General features: G+C 45.2%; 1 protein-coding gene across 6 annotated transcripts in view; it reads left to right on the top strand.

The window, feature by feature from the left end:
- st3gal3b (ST3 beta-galactoside alpha-2,3-sialyltransferase 3b) overlaps positions 1–7,306 on the top strand; it is a 46,848-nt gene extending 39,542 nt beyond the window's left edge. For all 6 annotated transcript variants that reach the window (XM_028594079.1, XM_028594078.1, XM_028594076.1 and 3 more), the window contains 2 exons: positions 1,482–1,631; positions 6,294–7,306. In XM_028594079.1, the coding sequence (XP_028449880.1) occupies positions 1,482–1,631; positions 6,294–6,383 (240 nt within the window). In that variant the 3' untranslated portion in view covers positions 6,384–7,306. The remainder of the gene's footprint in view (positions 1–1,481; positions 1,632–6,293) is intronic.
- Positions 7,307–12,203: the final 4,897 nt, after the last annotated feature.

The raw sequence follows: 12,203 nt of genomic DNA, 5'->3' as shown, positions 1-12,203 counted from the left end.
GCTATGGTCTTTTGGATGGAAGAATAAATACAGATGTTACATAATCTGCTTTTTCTGGAGGCATGAAAGGCCTTTGGCCTTCATTTTATCAGGTTTGTCAATCACGTAACAGACCAGGGATCAGTTCTACCAAAGCTTTGGATTAAAAATGTACTTTTTGTCAACTTTCACCACCTTTTCTTAAGATGTATATGATCTGCTCTACAGTTGTATTTTACTTTAGTATGATTGTTCTTTAATCTTGGTTTCTGGAGGTTCTTTACCTCACAATGGCAGCACCACCTCTACCATTTTAAAAATCAAAAGCGGGAGAATGAAAGCAGATTAAGAGGAAATGCCAAACAATTTCCAATTGTTGACATTGCCGAAATGTCGACTAACCTGCTCCAACTCTGGCCCAGTCTGATTTCTACAGTACTCCATTGTTTTTATCCAATGTTAGAAGTTGATGCATGTGCTTTGCTTTGTCTGGACTTGAGACTGCTGAATCAGGTCTTGACCAGAGAACATTTTGTTGGAGAAAGAAGACGTTTTAGTTGGTGACCAATGGCAACCATAGAGAAAGAGAGAGTGTGTGTGTGTGTGTGTGTGTGTGTGTGTGTGTGTGTGTGTGTGTGTGTGTGTGTGTGTGTGTGTGTGTAATATTGTTAGAGAATTGGAGAGACATGAGGAGGAGTGGATCACCGTAACTCTGCCCTCTGGGGCCACCAGAACACCCCTGCATGAACTCCACTCTGCAACATGTGTTCAACATGTGTGTGTGTGTGTGTGTGTGTGTGTATAGTGCTGTCTCATACGTACAATACAGGCTGCAGGGTTGTATGATTTGGCACATTGTTTCCCTAGAACACTTTCTGACCATCATAGTTAATGTTTATATATGTGGAAATTAATGAGGAGGCCTATTTGTTATACTAGTGTTTATGTTGAGTGTGTTTAAATGAATGTGTATTAGAACACACAGTAGGGGGTTGGCCAGCTGCTGGTTCAGCTCCACCTACCCTGAGGGCTGCAAATCAGGGTAATGATTTAAATGGGGCCTCCCTCCGTTCTTTATTCTGCACCCACTTTTTTTTCCAACACACACTCTCCCCCTGTTCTCCAACATCCACACACACAGCCCCTGTACCCCCCAGATTTCTGGCTGCCCAAGGCGGTTAGGAAGCACAGTTCAACCCTGTAGATCAGTGTGTCGTAGCAGGGGTCGCGTCTTAAAGGTAATAGTTAATCACCGAGTGCTCAAAGTCAGTTAGCAGCAGAATAGCAGAACAAAGGTACAAAGGAGGGAGGAAAGCAGATGCATAAAAGGCATTGAACATCTGTCTCTAAACCAGGGTCAGAAACCATGATCGGTTTCAAAATTGAAATATCAATATTAATCCCTGTTAGTCTACATCATATATATATTTTTTTTCATCAATGACTGGTCCTGGTTTGAGGGTGATGTTCTAACGGTCTTCATCTCTGTGCTTTTATTCCAGAACATTCCAACTTTGGGAACAGTTGCTATAACGATGGCACTGCATAACTGTGATGAGGTGGCGGTGGCTGGTTTTAGCTACAACATGAACACGCCTAACGCACTTCTGCACTATTACAACAAGACTGTCAAGATGTCCGCCGTTAAAGAGGTGAGCTTTCTGAGCACAGCACTCATTTCTGGTGTGTTTTGGTCAAAAAAGTACAAATCTGTCAAAGTTGGCGCATTTGTAATTATGAAGAAATCTGGTGTGAGAGTCTCTCCATGCTAATGAGAACAATATTATCTGGCTTCTCCCTGGCCACTGAAGAATAACTGAAGAAACAAATGACTGTAATCTTTGATGAAGAGGGACCACCACTCCTGTGGAGGAGAGGGAGGGGAGCGGTGAACTGGCCTACAGCCAAAATACATTCACTACAAAGCCTTCACTGTTTAGCCTCATGGTAATATTAGTGTATGGATTGTGCATGACTTGGACTTCTCTCAGCTTTTGTGTTTGCATCCAAAGATGCTTTGAGCTTCATAGACACGGTGGCAAAATGTGTGTGTCGTTGCACTAAATGGATCTGTCTCTGGTGCTGATCAGATCCTTGTTGTCGAACAGATGCAGTTATTGACATAAAGGCAGGCGGGGAGCAGGGTTTCCGCGGGGTCTTAAAAAGTCTAAAATTTCCAAATCAAAATTGTAGGCCTAAAAAAAAATGCTCTGTTTTTTTTTTTTTTGTATTACGTGGTGTTTTAGTTCTTTCTTTCGCTAGTCCAATTCGCTGTATTACGACGACAAATGAGACCAACATGCAACTTATATTGCAGCCAATCAGCTTTCGCGTTATTGGCGCGAGTCTCTTTCTGATTGTACCACAGACATAAAACTGATTTTATTCTTCAGCTTTGGGGAAAGTTCAGCGATACTGGGCTGAAATTTTTTTTTTTTTAATTTAGGGCTTAGTTGATTTTGTGATAACAGTTTTAAATGTCATTCATCATGGTCTCAAAAAGTCTTAAATTTGACTTGGTGAAACCTGCAGAAACTCTGGGGGAGGATGATGGGAGGGAAAGTGTGCCATGTAGAGCATTTTCTGTTTATGATAATTGTACCATCACTTAAAATATGCTTGTTTGGCTCAGGTTTTTTTTTTATTATTATTTTTAATTTAAACAAAATGTACCTGGTACATTGTCCTTTTTGTATCATGGCTATGTACTAGTATAATCCTCATATCCGAAGCCTTTTTTGGAAATGAATGAAACCTGGTTAATAACATTGGGCCTCATTTACCAATATCTTAAGTTTTCTCTTAAATATGTTCTTAAGAAAGTCCCTAAGAAAAGTCTACGTCTGATTCATGACGTGTTCTTAAACAGCAAAATTGTTCGCAGGTGTGTTCTTAGAATGATGAATCCCAGTGTCTTCGTAAATTGACAGCTCGTGCCCGTTGCTCCTACAGTATTCAGCATAGGTAAACGCCCCGTTAATTCCCATAAAAGGGCATGAGATGGCCTGGCCGTGTCGTGTGCACACTTAGAGAAATGTCGAAAACACGTGGCAAGGACGGTGGAGGCCTCGACTCCAAAAGAAAAAAATAACTCAAGTAATTTTGAAGTGGAGGTACTGCTGAAAAACGAGACATATTTAGTAGCGTCAGCAGTGCATACTAAGCAGCAAATCACACCGATGCATGGAACGCAATTACTCATTCAGTGAACGCTGTATCCGGAGAAGGGCACAGAACCGATGAAGTAGAAAAGAAATGGTTTGATCTGAAATCTGAAGCCAAAAAAAATTACTTCAAAACATAGACGATACTCCTGGCATATAAGTCGTGTGATCAATCACTTATCATTGGATGGCTGGGTTCCCCGTTAACATAACTGATGTGAATTGAAGGCAAAGCGAGGCAAGTTTACTTATATAGGCCTAGCACAATTCATACACAATGGCAATTCAAAGCGCTATACAAATGAGCTGTAGTGTGTATTTATTAAAACAAACAAACGTATAATTACGTGTAAAATAATTAAAATAATAAGTTACACAATGGAGAGAAATGTTACATTTTAAATTAGAACCGACGAAAACCCTTGCCCTTGAGTGTGCACAGATTCTCAAATTCTCAAATCCCAAATAAGAAAACATTGGTGAATGCCAGAATCTGTGTGACAACTGCGTAAGTGGGGTTTAAGAACACAATTGTTCTTAAGAACATTTGGTGAATGAGGCCCATTGTTCTTTTCTAACACCAGAATACAAGTGACAAAAACCAACTAAACTCAAATGTTAACTAAATCAAAATAACACGATGGCGAAGATGTAGTCAAATATACCTACGGTAATAATGTTATGGCGTAGAAATGTAGCTGGCTAAGGTATAAAATACATAAGTAAAAATAAATACTGTGGTGGTTAGTGTGTTTTAATGAAGCACAGTGCTGTGCATATGTTACACATGATGATTTTGAACTCCTCTTGTATCCTCTTACCTTAGGAGTACTGAGGACATGACCCTAAAAACAACACTACAACTAAAAAGAGCAACTCTGAAACAAAATGAAAAGTAAAACCAAAGAATGGAAACGTCAAAAGGTTAAACGTGTATTTTCCCCAGATTGAAAGTGGCACTGGTCCTTCATCAGTCACTGTATCAACACGCTAACTGTTAGTGCGTCGTTGTGAACAATCCTTTTTGTAAACGCCCTCCCTCCTCTCCATCCGTCAAGTCTTCCTCTCGGTGTTTACACTGAAAGCCAGCGGAATCAAAGATGTCACCCGTGTGCTGACGTGCGTAAACTATGAGCTCAGTATGATGATAACCTTTGTCTAAACTCCCAGTGAACCTTTGGCATTAATTATCATCATCTTCATCAACATTGTCATCATCAGCCACACATGGCTAATTAATGGGAATACTATTGGCTTTTTTTCGTTTGGAACACTTTCAACCACGGTCACTCCCTGGGGCTGTTTTTGATTTTCTGGAACCACGTTGATTTGTCCACGTGTTATTCCACTGCTTTGGTTTCCTATCTGGATGGATGCTTTAAAGCTCCACGGAAATTGGTTAATTAGGCGAGATGCGCAAAACTTGATGTTAAAATGTCCCATACGTGAACTAATGCCGTGTGACGCTACAGAGGTCATCTGCTGCGGTGTATGAGATGGTATCTCAGAGCTGATCAAACTTATTGATGAATTGATTCAGCTACAGATGATCAATAACCAATCGACACGGTTCTATCGTTGGCTAACTTTGACTAATCGCCAGTGGGGGTGCAACGGATCACAAAAACTCGGAAGCTAACGGGAGGCTAATGTTACCTGCTGCCAAGTATATAACGTTAGCGTTATCCAGCATCACGAGCAGCTTCCGCTAACGACTGTTTAGACTATCTGTCCAATCAGAGTTTTCTGTTGCACGACTAAAACAGCTTTTGAACGTTCCTTGAAAGTTCCTTCCCGAGGCGGTTTGTCCAGCGCTTAGCACCGCCCATGAAGATTGTGATTGGTTTAAAGAAATGCCAATAAACCAGAGCACGTTTTACTCCTATCCCAGAATGCTGTGTGGACTCATCAGACCCTTCCTCCGCAGCGCTGTGGAGGAAGGTCTGGCAGTGCGAGACTAGAGAGAGAGTAGACCAATAATTCTGTTCACTCATATAACAGCATTGGCAAATCCCCAAACCATGTGACCTGTAGTCTCGCATTGCCAGACTAAGGTCTCAACTACCAACTGCCGCTGAAATTGCGTTGTGTCTTTTCACGGCAACCCTTTCCTTTAAGTAACGGCGACCGTAAAATTGTCTTTTATTTACACTATTATTATGGTTAAACTTTGCAATTAATCCACGGTTCACATGCATTCGGAAGTGTTAGTGTTGAACCGTACAGACCACGGATCAGCTATGATCCTTTACACCACTAACCGCCAGACGGCAGCCGTGGCGTGACGCAAAAAGAGCCACAGACCGCAAACCAAACATTAGCTCCTCCTCCGTGCCTCCCTCTCCTCTTGCATCCACCATTTGGAAAACTGCACTCCTGATGTCAGCTAGCAGGCTAGCTAGCTAATTAGCTAGCCAGACATACCATAGCGAACATTGTAACTATTTACCTGTAATATGTGAACATCACCCAGGTTAGATGCTAAGTGGTGCTGGTCCTTATCCTTCCAGGGCACTGCTCACAGCGTCCCTGCCCCGAGCAGCTCCGCGCTCTGTGGATGTCAGTTGGACTTTACGTTACAGCCTTGTTTCTTATGTTCATTTCCAGTAAAACTGTAGCTCATTGTTCCTGCTGTGACCCATCACGCAGCGGTAGGAGGTCGGACCCAGTCAGGGTTGCAGGAGAGTCTTGAACCAGCAGGATAGGCCAGAGGCAGCTGCAGGGCCCAACCTCCTGTAGCGCTCCACTTTTTTTCCGCCTTTCTGTTATTCCCTCCTTTCTCCACCCTTTGCCTCCTTCATTTGCTTTCTGGCTGTTCCTTTTAGTCTCTGCATCCCAAAGCACCACACAGGAATCGCCGGCTCTGGTTACATGTCGGCCCACTGGACTGAATCCTCATAGCACAGCAGGGAGGAAAGCTGACCCGGTGTGGCTTTACTAATATCAGTGCACACATAACCACCCACACGTATAGACGCTGGGAATAGCAACATCCTCCACTAACCTACAGGTTTAGTGCATATAGCAATGCTTTTGGAATATGTGCTCTTGAATGCTAATCTGGAAGTATTCTCACAATGATCATGGTTATATATATTTTTTTTTTTAATCACTCTGGATTTGTTTTTTTCTTTTCCAATTCTCCCACAGTCGTGGACACACAACATAGCCAAGGAGAAGGAGTTCCTCCGCAAGCTGGTGAAGGCCAACGTCATCACAGACCTGACCAACGGGATCTGAGTTTACACCCACCCACCCACTGGTCTCCTTTTGCCTTTCCCCAAAGAACTACAAAACAGGATACTGAGAAATGGATCATTTCTGGGAGAAAGAACCCTTAGAATCCAGGTGGCCTGCACACTGTCTGGGTTTTTCATATCAAAGGAGATCATTTAAAAAAGAAAAAAATCAAATAAATACAGATACAGGAGAGTTTCTGTGGAGAGATGCACACATGTGCCTTCTGAACCAAAGAGTCCTGCTGATTGAAGCAGGAAGCGGAGGGGGTGTACGCGGGGACGGACTGGATCTGCCCGGTTCCTGTCTCTTAATAAAGGGACAGTTGGAGGAAAGGCCCTGTCGGCCCCCGCGGGTCAACGTTTACCACTTCAACCCCCCCGCCCCCCCTCCCGGGAGAATCATCTGAATGAATTGTAAGGAGCAGAAATGACTTGTCGGCATACAGATGTCAGGATTGAGCTTGACTCAACGGCTCACTTGAAGGGACACAATTGACCGGAATGAAAAGATGGACTGTTAACGGGAGAGAGCGTGCAGGATGGGTTGAGTATTAGCAGTGCCAAATGTACCTCGTTAAGGGGAGAGGCCGCTTCCTCCTCCTCTTTGCTGCCTGAATGTATTCACGTCCCTCAGTGTAAATATCAAAGGTTTTTACTGTGCTTTTAACAAGCTGCAGCAGCCCCCACCCCGCCATTTGTCCATTCATTCATTCATTCGTTTTTGTACTGCCTGACCAGGGTCCGAAATTAACACTTGCCAAGCCAGTTGACGGCAGATAAATCAGCGAGGGTCACCTGCCATACAGAGGTTGAGTGTTTGAAGTAATCTACAGACCTCAGTTTTTGCAGTTTTCTCTGTAAAGTCTTTGTAAGGGAGTCCCAGTGTCTCACAAAAGTGAGTACGCCCCTTCACATTTTAGTAAATATTTCATTATATCTTTTAATGGGACAGCACTGAAGAAATTACACTTTGCCAAGGGAACTTTATCAGGATGCATAGTATCCTGGATCCATGAAATAACTGGCCTTTAAAAATAAAAATCTGCCTGCCTCAATGGGAATTTAACATAGGGGTGTACTGACTTTTGTTGCCAGCGGTTTAGACATTAATGGCTGTATGTTGAGTTATTTTGAGGGGACAGCACATTTATAGCACAGTTATACAAGCTGTATACTTAATACTTAATTTCTTCAGTGTTGTCCCATTAAAGGAACACGCCGACTTATTGGGACTTTAGCTTATTCACCGTAACCCCAAGAATTGGACAAGTCCATACGTACCCTTCTCATCTCCGTGCGTGCTGTAAGGCTGTCTCACGGCTCCAGCGGCAGCAGCCCATCACAGAACATGCAGGTGAATGGTTCCAGCAATCCTACTGCTCCAAATTGTGACAAAAGTGTCACAGCGTGTACAAAAAAACAACGTAACATGAGACACAGCTATCTTCTAACTGTAAACAAACCGGGAACTATATTCTCAGACAGGCTTGCTGCAAACCAAATCAAGCCCAAGTAGCAAAATGAATATAGTTCCCGGTTTGTTTACGGTTAGAAGACGGCTGTGTCTCATGTTACATTGTTTTTGTACACGATGTGACTCTACAAATAACATGTAAATAGGAACATGTTGGCGTTATTTTGTCACTTATTCGGAGCAGTAGGATTGCTGGAACCATTCACCTGCATGTTGTGTGCTGGCCTGATGCCGCTGGAGCCGTCAGACAGCCTTACAGCACGCACGGAGATGAGAAGGGTATGTATGGACTTGTCTAACTCTGGGGGTTACGGTTAAGGCGGAGCAATTTTATCAATTCTGCGATATAAATCGATATTTTTTTCCCCCAAGAAAGTATCGATTTTTATGCCGCGAGTATCGATACATAAGTCCCATTCAAATCCCCCGTGTTTGCAGGAAGAGCGATTTGGTCAGCCAGCCGCTAGTGTCGCTGTAGAGCTGCCAACGTCAACTGGCGGCCCGCTGCCAAAGCTTTTAGTCTGGCCCCCAGAATAATCATGAATTCACAAAATGTAAAGAGGAAAAAATGCGTTCTGTTATTTATCATTTCAAGCCCCCTGTATTTACATCTCTATTCACATGCCGGGATTCTGTAGCCTACAGCGTATACCTCTACGCACAGTCTTGGTTCTGGAACCATACTCCTGGATAGGGGTTGGACTCTTTTCTTCTCCGGAGTTGCCCAGGGTGTGAGGCGCCGGGCGGGTGTGGGGATACTCACAAGCCCCCGGCTGAGCGCCGCTGTGTTGGAGTTTACCCCGGTGGACGAGAGGGTCGCCTCCCTACGCCTGCGGGTTGTGGGGGGGAAAATTCTGACTGTTGTTTGTGCATATGCACCAAACAGGAGTTCGGAGTATTCGGCCTTCTTGGAGACCTTGACTGGAGTCCTGCATGGGGCTCCAGTGGGGGACTCCATTGTTCTGCTGGGGGACTTCAACGCACACGTGGGCAATGATGGAGACACCTGGAGAGGCGTGATTGGGAGGAACGGCTTCCCTGATCTAAACCAGAGTGGTTGTTTGTTGTTGGACTTCTGTGCTAGTCATGGATTGTCTATAACGAACACCATGTTCGAACATAGGGATGCTCATAAGTGTACCTGGTACCAGAGCACCCTAGGCCGAAGGTCAATGATCGATTTCATAATCGTTTCATCTGATCTAAGGCCGTATGTTTTGGACACTCGGGTGAAGAGAGGGGCAGAGCTGTCAACCGATCACCATCTGGTGGTGAGTTGGGTCAGGGGGTGGGGGAAGACTCTGGACAGACCTGGTAAGCCCAAACGTGTAGTGCGGGTAAATTGGGAACGTCTGGAGGAGGCCCCTGTCCGACAGACTTTCAACTCACACCTCCGGCGGAGCTTTTCGTGCATCCCTGTGGAGGCTGGGGGCATTGAACCTGAGTGGACAATGTTCAAAGTTTCCATTGCTGAAACTGCGGCGAGGAGCTGTGGTCTTAGGGTCTTAGGTACCTCAAGGGGCGGTAACCCACGAACACCGTGGTGGACACCGGTGGTCAGGGATGCCGTCCGACTGAAGAAGGAGTCTTATAACGGGGGATTGTTGTCGATTTCACAGGCGGAAGTCACTACAGTGGCAAAGCCCCGGGGGATTGATGGGATCCGTCCAGAAATGCTCAAGGCTCTGGGTGTGGAGGGGCTGTCCTGGTTGACATGCCTCTTCAACATTGCGTGGAAGTCTGGGACGGTGCCAAAGGAGTGGCAGACTGGGGTGGTGGTTCCCCTTTTTAAAAAGGGGGACCAGAGGGTGTGTGCCAATTATAGGGGTATCACACTTCTCAGCCTCCCTGGTAAAGTCTACTCCAAGGTGCTGGAAAGGAGGGTTCGGCCGATAGTCGAACCTCTGGTTGAGGAGGAACAATGCGGATTCCGTCCTGGTCGTGGAACAACGGACCAGCTCTTCACTCTCGCAAGGATCCTGGTGGGAGCCTGGGAGTATGCCCAACCGGTCTACATGTGTTTTGTGGATTTGGAGAAGGCGTATGACCGGGTCCCCCGGGAGATACTGTGGGAGGTGCTGCGGGAGTATGGGGGGAGGGGGTCTCTACTCAGGGCCATCCAATCTCTGTATGACCAAAGTGAGAGCTGTGTCCGGGTTCTCGGTAGTAAGTTGGACTCGTTTCAGGTGAGGGTTGGCCTCCGCCAGGGCTGCGCTTTGTCACCAATCCTGTTTGTAATATTTATGGACAGGATATCAAGGCGTAGTCGGGGTGGGGAGGGGTTGCAGTTTGGTGGGCTGGGGATCTCATCGCTGCTCTTTGCAGATGATGTGGTCCTGGTGGCATCATTGGCCTGCGACCTTCAGCACTCACTGGATCGGTTCGCAACCGAGTGTGAAGCGGTTGGGATGAGGATCAGCACCTTTAAATCTGAGGCCATGGTTCTCAGCAGGAAACCGATGGAATGCCTTCTCCAGGTAGGGAATGAGTCCTTACCCCAAGTTCGCGAGTGAGGGGACAATGGAGCGGGAGATTGGTCGGAGAATCGGCGCAGCGGGTGCGGTATTGCATTCAATCTATCGCACCGTTGTGACGAAAAGAGAGCTGAGCCAGAAGACAAAGCTCTCGATCTACCGGTCAGTTTTCGTTCCTACCCTCAACTATGGTCATGAAGGCTGGGTCATGACCGAAAGAACGAGATCCAGGGTACAAGCGGCCGAAATGGGTTTCCTCAGGAGGGTGGCTGGCGTCTCCCTTAGAGATAGGGTGAGAAGCTCAGTCATCCGTGAGGAGGAGCTCGGAGAGAGCTGCTCCTTTGCGCCGAAAGGAGCCAGTTGAGGTGGTTCGGGCATCTGGTAAGGATGCCCCCTGGGCGCCTCCCTAGGGAGGTGTTCCAGGTACGTCCAGCTGGGAGGAGGCCTCGGGGAAGACCCAGGACTAGGTGGAGGGATTATATCTCCAACCTGGCCTGGGAACGCCGATCCCCAGTCGGAGCTGGTTAATGTTGCTCGGGAAAGGGAAGTTTGGGGTCCCCTGCTGGAGCTGCTCCCCCCGCGACCCGACACCGGATAAGCGGACGAAGATGGATGGATGGATGGATCACCTGTGTAGACTGGCATAAACATGTAGAAAGCGATATTTCAATCTGCTCGGTCCACCGCGGTGTTTTACGCAAACACAGCTCTACTCTGCAAATAGCGAATAAACAAGCTAAAACAAAAGCTGTTGGTTTTTAGTCTAACTGTTTATCTTAGGTTGCCGGGAATCTGGAAATTTTGACAAATTCTTGTAAACCTCACTGCTGGCTGAACAAACCAAACTCTCCGCTAGAGCAGACAATCTGGAGCTACTTAATATGCACGTGAATGACGCGATCGTTATGTTCCAGTGATGATGATGATGATGGTTGTATTATTTTGCAACAACATTGTTTCATTGCAAATGAGGCATACATGACGAGTGCATAGCCTGCTTATCAGTCCATTCATCATTAAAGCTGGGCTTTTGGCTTTTCCACGTTAACTTTTCGCTTCAGCGTCTTTGACAGTGACATGTTTACCTGACAACAGCCTTTCTTTCTGCAAGCATTTTCCACCAATCAGGATGCTGCATACTACAATAATGTTTCCATAATCACAGACTTTAACCATCACTCCTCAGTGAACTGCCTCCTAGTCTGAGATCTTTTTCTAGTTAAAGAGCCAGTTATCATTATGGAGTTTCCATGTTTTTTTAGGAGTTTGCTCACACTAATACATGTTAAAAAAATAGTATGTAAAATATGCGTATTAGGTATAAATTCATTTTATTTTCTTTATTTGAAAGTCCGGCCGCCAGAGTGCTTAGAAAAATTCTGAAAAAAATGTAGTTGATGATCCCTGCTTTAGACTCTCTGTCCAGTCAGAGACATATATTGTGTAATTGATGTTTTCAGTTCAATTAATTAAATCCAAGTAAATGGAACACTCACAAGATGTCACCAAAATCACTCGGTCCCCTTTAAATCTTTCAGAAAATCATGTAAGTGTATCGAAATATATCGAATCGTATCGTTGGCTGAATATTGTGATATATATCGTATCGTGAGCTGAATATCGGGTATCGTATCGTGAGATTAGTGTATCGCTACAGCCCTAGTTACGGTGAATAAGCTAAATTCCCAATAAGTCGGCGTGTTCCTTTAAAAGATATAATGAAATATTTACTAAAATGTGAGGGGTGTACTCACTTTTGTGAGATACTGTATATTGGAGATTCTTTAAAGGTGTGTGTGTGTGTGTGTGTGTGTGTGTGTGTGTGTGTGTGTGTGTGTGTGTGTGTGTGTGTGTGTGTGTGTGTGTGTGTGTG

This window comes from Perca flavescens, chromosome 12 (genome assembly GCF_004354835.1).
Source record: "Perca flavescens isolate YP-PL-M2 chromosome 12, PFLA_1.0, whole genome shotgun sequence".
In the NCBI taxonomy this organism is placed as follows: Eukaryota; Metazoa; Chordata; class Actinopteri; order Perciformes; family Percidae; genus Perca; species Perca flavescens.
The sequence above is the reverse complement of the archived record's forward strand: the minus strand, read 5'-3'. Positions and strand labels throughout refer to the sequence as shown.